A 17,485-nucleotide genomic window follows, 5' to 3' on the forward strand; every position below is an offset into this window, starting at 1 on the left:
CGTATAAAATTTAATAAGTATACATACATATGTCAGGCAGGAACGTATAATATAACCTCTCTTCTCGAAGCTGTAGAAGGTAAGGAAAGTAAAAGCAAAATATCGAAATACAATGATCCACACCGTGTATCAATATGACCATTTCATTAAAATCATTATCACAAATTTCATTATGACAGCCAACGAGATAAATTATAAATATAAAAGAATGGCGAAATGTATATTCAACGTGTGTTTTTATTTCAGATGATGTTTTTTATTAATAGACTTTCCTTTACTCAAAAATTGCTATGTATCCCTATTGCTGCTATTGGATATTATTTAGAAGGGTTTATATCCTGTCGTTATACACCTCCAACTGCACCAGTAATAGAGCAACGCGAAGAAAGATTATTAGCTAATATGAATTCTGTGTCTGATGAAAAAAGTCATTCTCCGTTGGAAATTAATCTTCCACCCTCCTTGTCTATATAATTATTTATATAATTTAAGTATGTATTAGGAGAGAATGTAATGCATAACATACTTTTATTCTAATTATTAGAACATAATAGTCAAAATACAATTGTATCATATACAGAGAATAAGTATGTATTTTTTATGCTATGACTCCAAACTTGTATATAACAGTATGACGATAAAGCTGTCCAGGTTCAAGTATGCTATTTGGAAAATTTTTCTGTAAGTAATAAAGCAAAGATATTAACTTGAAATGATATATTGAAGTGGAGATTTAGTTTATTTATCATTTTTTAGTCATTTATAACTGAAAAATATCATTTGGTCTTAAACCTTGATTCTCACACTTACTTGATTGACTGCATCCGGATAATTTTGTGTTTCTAAACAGAATGCACCATGTTTGAAGTATGTGGTTCCGTTTTTCCCCCTAATACCCGGGGTCTCACGTTCGGGTAAAGAGTTGGCTGTATAAAATTGCACTCCAGGCTGATTCGAAAAAACTTGTAAATATCTTCCAGAAGTAGGATGTAAAACTTTGGCAACGAAGTTTCTTTCGTTTGCGGTATCGTTTACTCTTAAACAAAAATTATAATCGTATCCACCACCTGGTACTTTGTCAATGACATCTCCGAGTATGGTCGAGTTTCTCAAGTCCATCACGGTACCGAGGACCGATCGTATTTCTCCAGTAGGAATACTTTCTGTGTCGGTGACTGTCCAATGATCCGCATTTAAAGTAAACTGATGTTTGTATAGTTCGCTTGCGTTACCATTCTGAAATGTATCCAATTGAAGCTAATTACAATGAAAATCAGAATATACGAAGAGAAACAAATCTTGTCAGCGAAGGCATAAAGCATGATACATTTCTAAATTGATTGATTTACGAACATGACCAGCTAGATTGAAGTAACTATGATTAGTCAAGTTAATAGGAGTAGCTTTGGTGACGAAAACTTTCATCTCGATGCGTAACTCTCCATCGATGGTTAATTGAAAAGTGACCGAAGCTATTGCATCTCCAGGATAACCTTCGTCACCGTCCTCGCTTAGCAAAGAAAGTACAAGCTGGTTATACTGAATAGCGGCATTCCATATTTTCGAACTCCACCCTTTAAAGCCGCCGTGAAGACTATTTTGTCCTGCATTCTTAGCTAAATGATACTTTTTCCCGTTCAATGTGAATTCCCCATTTTTTATACGGTTCGCGACTCTTCCTATCGTCGCACCAAAATACGGTTTATAAACCGTGGACGAGTAATCTACAAAAGAAATCGCTCGAAAGGAAAAAGAAAAGAATAAAAGAATGAACAAATATGTATGTATATTATTTGAAATCAAAGGTTAATATTAAAATCCATTACGCGAATGAATCAAATATGTATACAAACGCAAAAAATTGTCCTATACCTTCTACTTTATCGAAACCTAAAACGACGTCTGCTATTCTTCCATCTTTGTCTGGAGTTCTAATAGATGTTATTGTTGCGCCGTACGTTACGATGTCCACCTCCTGACCCGCGTTATTTTTTAAAGTGTACTTCTCAATGCTTTGACCATCGACAGATCCCCATTTTGTACAAGATATTAATTGTTCACCATTCGAATCCATAATCGATCTAATCGGTACGGAAATTATGTGTACGAAACATCGATTGCAATATTTATATTTATATAACGCACGCACGCACGCACGCACGGAGGCTAAAGTTCGTCTTAATGGAAATAAAATTATTGCCATTTTTTGTTTTCTATCAGTGATAATTCTAATCATTCTCCGATTTCAATATTTATTTAAATTACCATAGAAAAGAACATTGCCAAGGCATAAACCGCCCACTCTACTATACGATAAGCTCCGATGGGAACAATTGTTATTGATATTAGTTAATAACAATTGTTCTTGTTAGATCATAAACAAATTGCGTTTGTTACGTAAAAACCGAAGACATAAATAGACCGAAAGAAGACAGAAAAAACAAAATTGTAAAGCTAATTCCGACGTCCGGACGCTATTCTAAAATCGTGAAAATCATAATAGATTAAAGATTTCTCAATCTGCAATTAGTTTATTAAAATATAGTTATTTGTTTCAAAATAACTTAATTAAAATAATTAATTCATTCAAGTTCGTGTTTCTTTCTATATTCTTTCTAGATCATTCGTTAATTATTCAAGTTTGTTTAATCCAAAACTCATAAACAGTGGCAGAGTACTTTAGCACTCCACGGGCAACGATCCAGTCTGAAATTCCTCAAGTCTCTGAATGGCCACGCAACACTATTTGATAGCTTTCAATGCGTAAAATCCGAAAACACAACTCTTAACTTTAGGAATTCAGTGAACGTTTTTAGAGACGAAGCAGTAAACGTAAACAAAATTTTGATTACCGCGACTGCAACCGTTTACATCTACTGCCATGTCTCGTTGGACAGGCTATATACATATGTACTACCTGGTATTACATATACATACAAACGTACATATATACACATATGTATAGTTAACGCACGCTCTTTAGAAAGAGAATGCGATTCAACATTATACAAATTATTTATAGTTTTTATATTCTTATCTTTAAAGTTAAAGGTAATCGTGATCCGTGATCTTACTTAAATAACAAACAAACTGTTATTGCCAAACAACGAGAAAATTGCATGATGACAGCAGTATGGCAGCACTGTAACCAACTTATTCAACAAAGCACTAAAAATCTCTCTCTAAATGTCTCTCGTCACAATGTTCATATAAGTACACGTCGCGCGTACCTCCTATCTTTTTGTCATTGGATGATTATATTTTCTTTCATTGAGATTAAAAACAATTAAGATAAAATAAATGATCATATATTTATCTCTCAACTGGAAAAAGATATAATTGTTATAGCTATAAAACATTGTTTCGACGCAACATACATACGTAGCTTATATGATTATGAAAGAAAAGAAAGAAAAAAGAATCAGAAAAAAAATTTATCTAATCTGTTTTGATTATATGGTAAAACCGACCGATCATAGTATATCTGCGATATCTTAACGTAAGAATTTTCTCTATCTACATGTTAAGATTCTAAAATCTTTTTAGTAAATAATTTCAATTTCCTTCGAGTATTCTCATTGCGTTCGTCATATTCGTTGAAACGGGGAAATAAAAACGAAATTTTTCGGATAGCCTAGTAGCCTGGATGGAACAAAATTTACGTGTCCTCCCGACATATCGAGTAACTTAATAGTGTGTTGTTATCATCGTTCGTTTTCGATGACCTCATTAAAAATAAATTGTTATTTGAGATAACATGTGTTTTGCTTTCTACATATTGAAGTTGCAATTACAGGACAAAATAGCGAAACGAGATAGAAAGATATTTTTTGTTCAAAAAAAGTTCACTTTTGAACTGAATTATGACATATATATATATATATATATATATATATATCAACATTTAAATGTATTTACATGTACGTACATATACGTTGTTGCAACAGCTTGACGAGCGAATTTGCTTAGATATACACAGATAGAGTTCGTTTTTGTTTCGATTTTGTTTCTTTGTGTTTCATGTGATAAATACATATGCATGTATAACAGAAACACTAATGTGTATACCTTTTGGCTGTATACGATGCAGCGTGCTGACAATAACGTTTCGAAATTTCGAAATTATATTAATTCAAAAACAGAAGAGCGGAACGGAGGTTCTTGCCAAATTTCGTCCAAGCTTACTTGCGTTGACAACTGATGATTATTTCTGTTTCTCGCAGTGTTCACAGTTTTGGTCCCTGTACTCGAATTCTTCGTATTATTTCACCAACAAGTCGGAATTGTTCCTCAAGGCAAAATAAAATGTTACAGCTGAGTTCGTAGAAAGCAAATTCAGCTTAGGCACAAATGGTGTAAACAAGTGCTCTTATATATATAATACTTCCTCTGTGGATAATGAAATTGTACACCGCAGTGGCACTACCATCGTTCAAACGTAAAAGAGAAGTAGGAACGTACGAGAAATCTAGATACTATTGGTCATCTATAATCCGTATATTACGTGTCGAAACTTTTTCGTTGAATTGTGTCGCATATTTGTATCACTTTGTGCACGAGGTCGAGTTATATGTGCGAACGAGTTATTTGTTCTTTGTTTTGTAAATGTGTTCTAGTGTATTTGAAACAAGAGTCACGTAAAAAGAATAAATACGTGAACAGAGTACGCCTGTTTGTTTGTACCCGATTTGTGAACGTCTATAAAATTGTAAATCTTCTTTTATATAGTTTTATATACAATAGGAATAAACATAGTTTTACATTGTCAGTGTAATCATTGTCGATTACGAGTTTTTTTTCAAATATTAATAAAATATAAGTAAATCGAGTCGATCGATCATCGTCCCAGGTTTTGTACGTGGCAGTGTAAGCGAGACGGAGATTCAACCAATCATCGAAATCGAAATCAAAGGAAAAGCAGTGTTGGAAGCGGTAGAGAATTTCTACCAACACAGTACCTAGAATTTTGTTTTTCTTAAACGCACATCTCTCTCTTTTTCTACCTTTGCCCCCTCCTGTTTTCCCTCCCTCTCGTTTCAATGGTACCCGTGCCCCGTATCTGATAGCGTGCAACGATTAGTTCTAACATCAGTTTCGTTCTACGTTCATGAAACATTAAACACCAAGCGCTAAATAGCTAAGTGTCAACGTTCAAGCAGAATAAGCCGTTAAAAAAGACGTGCGTAGAAGTAGTGGGAGTTGACCATTTATGCAGGATTTATCGACGCTGCAAATTTTTCGAGTAACAACAATTGATAAGATGGGTCTGGGAAACAAGGTGTGTATATAATATCTACAATTCTAACAATTATGCTTGTGCCAAGATGTGATTTTTAGTGTTCTCTTTGCTGTTGCTTTACACAATGTTCGAATTCGATGCTATAAAGGTCTAGATAACCTTTACATACAGGCAAAACCAACGTTTCATACAATTACAAACTCTTTTTCCCTTTCACAAACCTTTTTTATCGCGCCAAATTTTTTCACGTATCCATTGCATCAGCATTTGTCGAAATTTAATGACACACAGGACCGGTTTTATCTTTATCGTAGATTGTAGATAAACATAATCGCAGCAATGTGAATACATTATGCACGTCAAGATATATGTAGTTAATAATTGAATTTTTCAATAAATGTATATACGAATAGGGAAACTATAGGAACTAACTAGGAAAACTTGAGATAAAATACGAAACTTTAAGAAACAAAACGGTGACATTATGTATTTTAGACTGTTGATTGTAGACATATCAGCGATGTATCATTAAGGTATCATTAAGGTAAAACAGGTATTTAATCGATTTTGTAAGCAACTAAATAACTCGTAGACATCGTGCTTTTTTTTATCGATCATGTCCATATATCGTCGTTGAATTTCGTATGTAAGCATCTTGTCGAATAATTATATAGCTGTTCGCAGTATAGATGCGGGTATGTAATAAGTCTAGCGTAATCAACGTTTCTTTACGAGGCGATGGCTGTGACGGTCGTGAAGCGAGTGAAGAACGTTATGTCGAATTCTGTCGGTTGGTGTTACCAACGGGAAATGACATTTTAGCAATCGTTCACCATTGTGATCACTCGATCTATCGATAAAGACGGGATGACTGTGATACGTTCTAATTATTTGTTGTCAATGCGTTTTATTATAAAGGTGCTTGAAATTATCTTCGAGAAGAAGGGGCTGAGAAGATTATCGTGATTGACCGTATTTAAAGAAAGAGATGGAAATACATGTGACAATTTGTTTCCGTAGATAAAGAAACGTGCATTCGAATTTAGTATTCGGCTTTCTACTATTTTCTTTCTCCTTTTTTCTTCTCTGCCTTATAATACAACAGCTGGTCAGTTATATCGTAACATGAATACGATCGTTCAAGTTAAGTGGGATGGATTACTAATCATTTCTGTTCGACACATTGCATTGGGTGATTCGCGCATTTCGAAGCGTTTTAGAATTTCACATTTGATCCCTAAATCTAGTACGATTGTCTACTATCGCTTATCTAGTATCACTATCAGGGTCACTGTGGTGCTTCTAACGAACAATAATTCCTTTTATCTTGAACTTTAACAGCTCACTGATTGCGTTCAATGATTATATAATCGAAAGGTGCTAATTGTAAGAAAAGTTTCCGAAAGCAGTTCTATCTGACGATTAAGCTGATTAAATTTACATCGATACGAGACACAATGCTGGCAACGATCATAACTATCATAACTACGTTATCATTATATTATTATGGTCGAGTACATTTTTTATTTGTAAAGGGAAATGAAAATAGAGGTATGTCTAGATGGCAAGACCGCAAACGACAGATAACTGTAACGTAGTAATAAACTTGTATTTAATTTCGTTAAGCTGAGACTTTTCGCGAAGTTTAACGTGTTTCTAAAATTGGTCGCGCTATTTGTCCCCTGTCTTACTACGCGCACGGAATGATCAAATATTTCCGTTATCCATACACGCGTACACTTGTTTGTTTAACACGAAAAAATGATTAGTTGGAGAAATTACAATGATTCGTCTATCTGTAGACCTGATATCGAATGTAATTTTTACTATGCTAACAATGAATAATTATTTAAAATACGAAGCAAGCCGATTCAGATGGAAAATTGGAAAGTGAAATTGAAACGTTCGTTGTAACAATTGCTCGGTCGATAAAATTTAGCATGCCGCATGGCGCCGTTTCGCGTCCCGTCCATCGACGAACTCGTGAAACAAGCTATTTAACACCATCGAATAACCCGTCTGCCAATATATGTATATTGTACGTATACATGAAAAGATGGAACGGTCGCGTAAAATATAGTATCTGTTTATCGATCCTGTTTCTTTTCCTCCTCGCGTGTTTAATACCAGATCTATGTATCTCGTATGTTGTGGTGTCGGTCGTAGTGCAGCAGGAAGAAATGACCGCGTAGCAAGTACATAAGTACATACTCGCACGTAGGACGAAATATCGATCGTTATTTTCGCGCAAGTCTCGCAACGACCTGCACACCGTCGGTGATGGCAGTAATGATGCGATACACTTGCTCGATGCGTTTGCACATCCAGTTTTGTATCGCGACAATAGGAACGGATCCACCTGTTTCAGAATCGTGTCGCGCCTGCTGTATCCCATCGAAACGGCGCGTTTCACGAATTTAGATCTTCGAGGGGCGTGTTCCACCTTGAAAGGAGAACAACGGGAGAAAAAAGAAAAAGGACGATCCTTGTTGTGGGTACGGTGCAGTGATACGAGAAGAAACGACGTTAGAACGATTAGTAGATTCGTTCGGTCTTTGATTTTCATATTTAATGGTTAACGTTCGGTCGATCATGCCAGAGCATTTATTCAAGGATAAACGAGATAAAGCGTAAAAGAACAGAGTTCCCTTAAACATACATTTTACGCAGTAGGTGCATGGTTAATTGGCCAGCCCCCGTGAAATGCTATTTATTAGACGTATTTCGAAATCGTTATTGTTAAGCATTCGTTGCATCGACTATAGACTATATGATTCAGCTTTGTCCTGTCTCTTTTGTATCAGATGTCCGAAGAGAATCCAGAGATGCGGGAAATGGCAGCGCGCATATGCCGCGATTACCTCCACGGAGTTTGGAAACACGTTACTGCGGAGAACATGACATTGAAACGTATCAGGTTAGTATTGACGTTGAATATATTACATTTCACAGTATTTCACAGTATCACTTTTGACGACTGATGATACTCTTTCAATTCGCGTTTACTTTTCATTTCGCATTCTTTGATATCGACTTCTTAGTTCTCTGGTGTTTGCACGATTTCCTGTTGTAATCTACTCGCATGTACGATTCAAAGGGGAAAATCGAGACTCTGACCGATCGTAAAGTAAAGTGTCAAGCAGATAATACGCTGTGCCGCAATCGTAAGCCAGACGAAACGTCGAACAACCCGTTTCTCAAATCGAAACTGTGTTGCAGTTGCATATGTAGAATATGCATCTTTCCACAACACTACATAAGTATTACGCACAATATGTATATTGTATATTCGTGTTCGTTTCACAATATCAATAAATACGTAATAATACAATATGTATACGTGTATACATACACGTAATATAAATATACATATTGAAATATACATATTACGTGATAGTGTGCTAGTAACCTGTATTGTATGTGCTTGTGAGAACATGTGTTGATCAGTGGTAAGAATGATTGGCGAAACACGCGCATGATCCGAATATTCTAAATACCAGGATATTATTCGATATTTTACAGCGGCGGATTAAGCAATTGGTTGTACAATGTCCAGTTACCCGATGGAACTGTTCCGATTCGAGGCGAACCACGGCAAGTCTTATTGCGACTGTACGGTCAGATACACGGGGAAAGAGCTTTGGAAGGGCTGATCACCGAATCGGTCATATTCACGTTACTGTCAGAAAGACGACTGGGACCCAAGTTACACGGTATATTTCCCGGTGGTCGAATAGAAGAATACATACCGGCGAGACCGTTGCTTACCGATGAATTGGCGGATCCGATTTTAAGCTGCATGATCGCCGAAAAAATGGCCCAGATACATAGCATGCAGGTTCCGATAAGCAAAGAACCAACTTGGCTTTGGGATACTATGACCAAATGGTTGGACACGACCACCGACATATTAGACAATATCGAGGACGTCGATGTTCGACATTTGAAAAACGTCAACGCGATACGAGCGATCGACCTAGATCACGAGATCAAGTGGTTCAGGTGAGGAAACGGGGGAAGGAGAGGCTGCAGAATCGACGAAACGTAGTAGCAATTTAGTACACTGTAGTCTGTATTAACGGTAAGGAACCTATTTTTCAGATCTCTCGCAACCCGACATAAATATCCAGTTGTCTTTTGTCACAACGATATGCAAGAGGGTAATATATTGCTACGGCAAAATACACGGAAACCAGAACTAGTTCTTATCGACTTTGAATATTGCTCTTATAATTATCGAGCATTCGACATAGCAAATCATTTCGTGGAATGGCAGTACGATTATACAGCAGCGGAATATCCTTTCTTTCATGAACGCGCAGCATCTGGTCCTACAAAGGAGCAAAAGGTAAATGTTGGAGTATTTCATCTTTCGAAACATTTACAAAGAAAGAATCATGGTAAGATCGTCGCGTTTTCTTATCCTTCGTTCCGTCGTTCAACTTGTCTTGCGCCCTCATGGAGACGAACAAACGAATTACATACATACAAAATCCGCCCAGGGATCCCCTGTTACCGTTACCCCGCACTTGTTACATGATCACAATTTTACTCCATCGGTCGATACATTTTTTAATCGGTTACATATACATACATATATCGATAGCGATACCTTGGAACTGCGTCCATTTGAACGATGACACATACATACTTAACGCATTTCAAAAAACAAACAGAAACCGAGAAATGTATTCATTCGAAATTCTACGTCGACTTTGAACAATGATCGAATCAAATCATAAAATATTCGTATGCATTGCGAAAGAAAGGATCGGTTCCATTTATAATTTTATCATTTTTTCCTCGCACCGTCGAGAAATAACTAGAGTGAAAATAGAAGGCAACCGTGTTTTGTCAACCAAAATTGAGATTGACATAGACAAATAAAATTCCCTTTGTCCCATATTTCACTTTGCCGCCGTCACTGTAATTTTCACCGTTACCGTCAAAGTCGCTACTACTGCCACTGCCACTGCCACTGCCACTGCCACTGCCCACTGCCACTGCCACTGCCACTGCCCACTGCCACTGCCACTACCCACTGCCACTGCCACTGCCACTGCCCACTGCCACTGCCACTGTCACTGCCCACTGCCACTGCTCACTGCTCACTGCTACTGCCACTGCCACTGCCACTGCCACTGCCACTGCCACTGCTCACTACCCACTGCCCACTGCCCACTGCCACTGCCACTGCCACTGCTACTGCCACTGCCACTGCTACTGCCACTGCCACTGCCACTGCTCACTACCCACTGCCCACTGCCCACTGCCACTGCCACTGCCACTGCCACTGCCACTGCCACTGCCACTGCCACTGCCACTGCCACTGCTCACTACCCACTGCCCACTGCCCACTGCCACTGCCACTGCCACTGCCACTGCCACTGCCACTGCCACTGCCACTGCCACTGCCACTGCCACTGCCACTGCCACTGCCACTGCCACTGCCACTGCTCACTGCCCACTGCCCACTGCCACTGCCACTGCCACTGCCACTGCCACTGCTACTGCCACTGCCACTGCTCACTACCCACTGCCCACTGCCCACTGCCACTGCCACTGCCACTGCTACTGCCACTGCCACTGCCACTGCCACTGCTCACTACCCACTGCCCACTGCCACTGCCACTGCCACTGCTACTGCCACTGCCACTGCTCACTACCCACTGCCACTGTCACCATTGTTGTCGCCGCTGTCGCCGTCGTTCCACCCAATTCCCTCGTTAACTTGTTTCTTCTTCTCTATCTTTTTCCCGCTTTTCCTTCATTGTCTTTGAGGTTGACAAATTAAAAGCGCAAGACCAAGTTCGATCGTATGCGATGCATACGTATACCTATATCTACTCGGTCAAGCGAGTTCAAGAGTTATCGAGAGCAGATCGAGGAGCTGGTTGGCGTGTGTTGCGTGTGTATATATTAGTTTCACAGGACCACGATTCGGTGAGACAAGGCTGATGCCTGCCTGATCGGCTAATCGGAAATCGGAATAACGGGGATGGCAATATCGATCTGTGCCACTGCTATGCTATGGACCCCGTCTCGCACCGTACGTTGTGGAACCAGAACGACCGGTGCCATCACCCACCTTTGCAACATCAGTCCCGTACCTGCGCATCTACGACTCTAGAGTACTTCTACACGCACTCTCGATAGTCGATCCATAATCTACATTACTCGATAAATGTACAGTGTCTTATGGGTGGTAAAATCGCGTTATTTCCAATTAAGACACTTCTCTCACCGCATTTAAATATCCGTCTACCGTATTCAATTAGAGTGTCCCTATGAACGCATGTTTATTCCGATTGCAATTGACTCGATTTCTCAAACCGTTTAAATCTACGTACCACTTTCGAGCTACTTTTCACTGTAGATGTTTTCTCTTTACAGAAAAGCTTTTAAAGTTTATCCTGTATTTCGGACATACATACATATATAAATGTATATATGTATACATATTTACATACGTATAGGCATATTTTTGGCTCGCGTATGTATATATGTCTATATATACATATATGTATACCACCTTTTATCTGTTCAAATTCATCTTTCAATTACTTTCGATAAACGATCGTATTGTACGTTTAGCAATTTTATATTCTTTGACAGCTCAACTTTATAAGAAGTTACTTAAGAACAGTCGGCAAAGAAGGATCATCGGAAGAGGAACGAATCATGATGGAAATCAAGATATTCTCTTTGGCTAGTCACTTATTTTGGGGTCTTTGGAGTATCGTCAACGCCAAATTATCAGAAATTCCATTTGGCTACTGGGTATGCTCACGACACCGTGTATCCGTATTTTATGCTTTTCTCTCGTTACTTTTATTCCAAATATTGTCTACATACACCTATTTACGTGCTCATGCTCATTACCTTTGCTCTTTTGCCTATCTCTTCTCCAATCATTTCGTTCTATTTCCATTGTTGCAGGATTATGCAGTTTCTAGATTAAAAAATTACCAGTATTTAAAAGAGAAGATTATGGCTTCTGGAGGATCGCCGACGATAGACAACGATGATACTGCTGAAAAAATAACCATAGATTGAACAAATCGAGCGCATGATCGTTACGACGAAGACTGTTTCCTTTCTGCAAAGTAACGTGACAAATAAAAGTTTATCTACCATATTTTCATGCGCTCGTAATTACGTATCTTGTCAGAATCACGATTTACCGTTGTTTCGTGATACATGTTTGCGGTTTTCAACAAAAACAAGAAAAGAGAAACGAAGAGCGAAAAGAAAAAGCCGGAACAAAGCAAGATGTGAAAGCCAACGTGTAGACAAGTGGAAGAATGACGAGCAACGCATTGAACGCATGCACGCAAGTGGCCGAGACAGAAGCAACGCGAGAGAAGGAGAGTGAGGGGGAGGGGGAGAGCGAGCACGAGGGAATAGGAATGAAGGGAAGGGGATTAGGCTGTTAAGAAACATGAAAAGAGAAAAAAGGAGAGAGGAAGGAAAGAAACGAGACGATGCCTTGCTACTACGATAGACTTGCCTACGCGAACTATCGCGTGCAATTTCGTTTCGTTTCGTTTCGTTTCGTTTCGTTTCGTTTCGTTTCGTTTCGTTTCGTTTCGTTTCGTTTCGTTTCGTGTCGTTTTCATTCTCGATGGATACCATCGCGACTACTATGCGGATACCATCGCGACTACTATGTGGATACCATGGCGACGTGTGATTAATTAATATGACCGAAAGAATCGTCTCCCAGTTTCTCATAATGTACTCCCTTCGCCCTATAAAACCAGTATGGGACTACGTAAATAGAAAAGGATCTCTCCCGTGGACAACCCTGGCTTATGAATTACAAATGTGATATAAGATAAGAAATGCGTATGATATCGTCCTGACATCTTAAACTTTTCAGGGAAATGCTGCTCAACTTTCAAGTCAGCTATCGATATTTTTAGTCGGATACTGGAAATCAAAAGGATCGAGTATTCCTACCGTTTATAATTACATTATACATATATACACATATACGTGCATATACGCATACATACGTACGTGTACATGTATAAGTATGTACGCATGTATGTATGTACGTAGATGATTTGTACATAACTACGATTTTGTTGTACCTGGGACGAATCATTATTAGAATTGAAATAGGAAACTTTGTACGCTTAACGTGTTAAACAGCCAAATCGTACTTTCGATCGCGTCTCGCGTATATATGTATATATATATGTACTTAATTGCGTTTGTATCGGATTTTTTTTGCACGAGCTAAGAACATTCATGCTAAAAGACGAAGGCATACATAGTAAATAAACTGATCATCATTATTGAACGTATGTATCTGCGACAAGTGCTGATATCAAGATATTATTGTTCATCGGTATTTTTCTTCGTGATTATCCAATGATATTTGCGTTTTATTTCTAATTCTTCCACACCGTGATATCGCGTATTTTTCATTAGTGCGACATGTTTCTCGGTTCAACAAAAAACAATATTTTAATAAAGTTGAAAGAAACTATTTCCATTCTTTTCGTTCTTCTCCATCCTTTTCCTCAAATACTAATAAATAATTCTGCAGAAAAACAAATATCTGTAATTTCTCTTAATGAAAATAGAGTTCATAATTATATCGTGATGTACATACCTGCATACATCTCATATTATATTACATATGTCGTATTTCATTTTCTTTTATCTCCGTAAGTTGGCAATCATTGTATACAATGACAGTTTCACCACTCACGCATGCAGCGTGCACCTCGAGTTTTTAGTTAATACGTATAGAAGGTTAGTTGAGGTTATTGCATGTACAGTCAGTTGAGGTTATATAAACGAACGTTGACGTTAATTGGTGTCGGTTTAAAGTTAATTGAAAGAAGTTTTAATTTGTTCCCGGAAACTGACAACTTTCTACAACGTTTAATATTGGCCTTCTATTTCTTCCTTATAAACGATAAAAACTATGGAAACTACGTCACACAACCTTATGCCCATTCATTTCAACAATGATGAAAGCAATATGCAAGCTGAAGTAAACAATGAAGAAATACTGCCTACTACTAAAATCTCTAATTCTTCCGATACATCGGAAAATAGCATAGAGCTTGCAGCTTCGACAAAAGAATATTCAACAAATGACTTGTCTAAAGGTCTCAATGATGTTGATAATATTGCAACTTTCAAGAAACCGACTGTATTAATTGGTCCAAAACGTTCTTGTCCGACATACAAAAGTTCCAAAAGCTCAGAGCGCGATATAAAATCTCAAAAACATTCGCAAGATCAACCTTTCCCGTATGTAGAACCATCTTGGGGAGGAAAGCCGGAAGGGAATTATATGATGGAAGTACTCAAGTCTGGAATGATCATCGAGACAATTTCACTCAACGAACAAAATTTCTATCTTGTTGGGCGTTTACCTTTGTGCCATTTATCTCTTGTTCATCCTACTATTTCAAGATATCATGCAGTTTTACAATACAGATCTGAACAAGACAAAGAAAATGATAAAGGTTTCTATGTATATGATCTAGGAAGTACTCATGGTACTTTTTGGAATGGGAACCGCATAAAACCTAATGTTTACGTAAGGATACACGGAGGTCATATGCTCAGATTTGGTTGCAGCCAGAGAAAGTACATTTTACAAGCTCCACCGGGAGACCAAGAAGAAGAATCTCCGTATAGCTTAACAGAGTTAAAGGTATTCCTTCTTTTATCCAAACATTGTTCCTTTCATATGCAACTAATGCAATTATTTTTCAAGCAAATATAAGATGAAACGAAAATATTCTAGAGAATGAGAGCGTCCCAGTTGGAAAAACAGTGCATGGAAGACAAAGGTAAAGCATCCATCGAAGAAAAGGAAAGCGAAGGCATTGATTGGGGAATGGGAGAAGATGCAGACGAAGAAACAGACCTTCAAGAAAATCCCTATGCTTCTATTACGGATGACGATTTAGTTTTAGAAGATCCCAAGAAAACTCTTAGAGGATGGTTTGAAAGGGAAGGATATGACCTCCGTTATCAAACAGAAGAAAAGGGATTTGGACAATTTTTGTGTTGGGTAGAGTAAGTATTTTCATACGTATGAAAACAATGTGAAAGAAATATATGATACGATTAACTTAATCTCGTGAAAAATTTAGTCTCCCCACTGAAGATATCGTCGGACATTCGACGAGAGCAGAAGCCCTTGTAAAAGGTAAAAAGAAAGAAGCAGTTGTACAATGCGCATTGGAAGCTTGCAAAATTTTAGATAAATATGGATTATTAAGGCAAGCAAATCACGGTAAGAATAATGTTTATAAAATTCTTTATAATAAACTTTAATTTTTGTTTTCATACTTATACTGTTATGTTTTGTACTCATATCTATACTTAATACCATTGTACACAACATTGTTCGGGGCTTTTGGGCAGAAATCTTCGACCTTTCGTCAGCAATACAATTAGCTTTCTCAGCATCTAAATATGCATTGAAGCTGATGTCTGTGATGGTGGTGGTCCCTCTCTATAACAAGATACCTGCATTCATGTACTGGAACGGTGATGTTCATGTTCCAGTTCATCGGTGTTGTTGAACTAGCCGGCGCTATTAATTGTTCAGCTGATTGACTAAAAAAATGTGAGGATCGTGTTCCAGATTGTGTTCACATGAAAACCGGACAAAGTCCAAACAATATGAACAAGGACATCGGCTTCCACCTGAACCCAATCTGGAACACGCTCCTCGCATCTTTTAAATTAGATGAGCTCCGGTACTTGAACACAGATGCCTCTTTACTAATTAACTTTATCGTCCTGTAAAAATAAACCGTTTTGTTTAACGGTCGGTTATTGTAAAACAGAATTTCATTTTATCTTTTTGTTTATTTAGAATTTATTTATACATGTATGTACAGAAGCAAGAAAAAGGAAAACGAGGAATTGGGAAGCAGAAGATTATTATGACTCGGACGAAGACAATTTTTTGGATAGAACAGGCTCTATAGAAAGGAAGCGTGAACAGAGAATGAGATTAGCTGGAAAATTGGAAGAAAAAGCAGAAACGTATGATTCCTTGGTGAGTTGAAGCAAGTACTTCACTAATTTCTCAACTTTCAATCAACATTTAAATAAAAATGTCGTTGGTATTATTATTTTAGCTTGAAAAACATAAGGAAGTTACAAAACGAATATCACAGTTGTCAACTTCGATTGAAAATTGGCAGAGTGCTAGTAGTGCGAAGAATGATACGACCGAAGAAGATGCGTTAGACGCTTTTATGTCAAGTCTAAGTTCGTTTGCTTTAACTAAAAGTGACATTGCTAAGATGAAGTTGGAATTACAAAATCTTCGAAAAGAAGAGGCAAGTTTGATTAAACTGTTAAACTTGACACAGCCTGCAAATTTACCAGCTCTTTCTTACCACGATACTATGGATCAAAATATTAGTCAGGCTAAAGCAGTCGCGCATCTTATGCAAAACGCACCAGCAGAACGAAAGAAAATTTATAACTCCTTACTTTGCGGCAAAAAGGTGAGTAAATACTTACTTTGATCGCATTTAATTTGCCCACAATACTCTACTACCTTTATGGAATGTTTATGTAGGTGAAACAAATAAAGCAGTATGTAACTACCAATACTGAATTACTTGAATCAAATGCAAATTCCGACACAAATACAGCAGCAGCTGTAGAAGAAGTGGATAGTGACGACGATGATGAATCAATTTCAAATCCATCCCATGATTCATTATGTAAGGAAAATTTTAAATTGCAACTCTCTAATACCACTATTGAAAACGAATCTTCCGAGAAACACGAGGAGCAGCAAAAGCGTAACATCCAAGTGACGAAAAAACATCGACGGGAACAAAGAAAAATGTACTGCGATCAAGACATACATGCAGATAATTATTCCATGTGGATTCCGCCATCGGATCAAGCAGGTGATGGAAAGACAAGTCTTAACGAGAAATATGGTTATTAAGGAAAAGCTGTTCTACCAATATTTATTTGTAATTATATGTATTAATTGTCTAATATATGTGTTGTAAAATTGTTAAATTTTTTATACGTTATTACCGTGTAATATATGATATTGTAAATACTATACTGTACAATATTTATTGCCAAGTTACCATATGATGATTATTAAATACGTTATTACATTATAATTTATTACATACGTGTGCTTTTGTAATTAATATCATGTATACATATATGTGTAGTATCAGAGGTGCTATGTATATACAAATTAACATGAATGAGGTTACATTT

General features: G+C 37.6%; 3 protein-coding genes and 1 long non-coding RNA gene across 13 annotated transcripts; 2 read left to right on the plus strand and 2 right to left on the minus strand.

Moving 5' to 3' along the window:
- Positions 1-511: 511 nt before the first annotated feature.
- LOC138184714 (galactose mutarotase) lies at positions 512-4,328 on the minus strand. Of its 5 annotated transcripts, none has more exons than XM_069122932.1 (5): positions 4,186-4,328; positions 1,873-2,081; positions 1,354-1,724; positions 811-1,236; positions 512-679 (listed from the first exon to the last, which is right to left on the minus strand). In XM_069122932.1, the coding sequence occupies exons 2-5, from the start codon at positions 2,072-2,074 to the stop codon at positions 599-601; spliced, it is 1,080 nt and encodes a 359-aa protein (XP_068979033.1). In that variant the 5' UTR covers positions 2,075-2,081; positions 4,186-4,328; the 3' UTR covers positions 512-598. The 5 variants fall into 5 exon arrangements, with proteins under 5 accessions (XP_068979033.1, XP_068979031.1, XP_068979030.1 ...); XM_069122930.1 differs by having other exon boundaries at positions 4,069-4,325; XM_069122929.1 differs by lacking the exon at positions 4,186-4,328 and adding an exon at positions 3,075-3,323.
- A 177-nt stretch (positions 4,329-4,505) lies between these two features.
- LOC138184712 (choline/ethanolamine kinase) lies at positions 4,506-12,754 on the plus strand. Of its 6 annotated transcripts, none has more exons than XM_069122925.1 (7): positions 4,506-5,278; positions 7,608-7,734; positions 8,044-8,156; positions 8,762-9,241; positions 9,341-9,587; positions 11,855-12,019; positions 12,179-12,754. In XM_069122925.1, the coding sequence occupies exons 3-7, from the start codon at positions 8,044-8,046 to the stop codon at positions 12,293-12,295; spliced, it is 1,122 nt and encodes a 373-aa protein (XP_068979026.1). In that variant the 5' UTR covers positions 4,506-5,278; positions 7,608-7,734; the 3' UTR covers positions 12,296-12,754. The 6 variants fall into 6 exon arrangements, 5 of the variants coding, with proteins under 5 accessions (XP_068979026.1, XP_068979025.1, XP_068979024.1 ...); XM_069122924.1 differs by lacking the exon at positions 7,608-7,734 and having other exon boundaries at positions 4,506-4,708; positions 4,850-5,278; XR_011174395.1 differs by lacking the exons at positions 4,506-5,278; positions 12,179-12,754 and adding exons at positions 7,165-7,277; positions 11,171-11,288 and having other exon boundaries at positions 11,855-11,981.
- Positions 9,389-10,328, minus strand: LOC138184717 (uncharacterized). The gene is made up of 2 exons (XR_011174396.1): positions 10,294-10,328; positions 9,389-10,236 (listed from the first exon to the last, which is right to left on the minus strand). It is a non-coding gene; the product is annotated as an uncharacterized LOC138184717 (long non-coding RNA).
- Positions 12,755-13,938: 1,184 nt separating the features above from the next.
- LOC138184709 (kanadaptin) lies at positions 13,939-17,386 on the plus strand. The gene is made up of 6 exons (XM_069122910.1): positions 13,939-14,921; positions 15,015-15,289; positions 15,367-15,509; positions 16,123-16,283; positions 16,366-16,740; positions 16,815-17,386. The coding sequence occupies exons 1-6, from the start codon at positions 14,181-14,183 to the stop codon at positions 17,193-17,195; spliced, it is 2,076 nt and encodes a 691-aa protein (XP_068979011.1). The 5' UTR covers positions 13,939-14,180; the 3' UTR covers positions 17,196-17,386.
- Positions 17,387-17,485: the final 99 nt, after the last annotated feature.

The sequence above is a fragment of the Bombus flavifrons genome, chromosome 11, assembly GCF_040668555.2.
Source record: "Bombus flavifrons isolate JBK064 chromosome 11, iyBomFlav1_principal, whole genome shotgun sequence".
NCBI classification, from domain to species: domain Eukaryota; kingdom Metazoa; phylum Arthropoda; class Insecta; order Hymenoptera; family Apidae; genus Bombus; species Bombus flavifrons.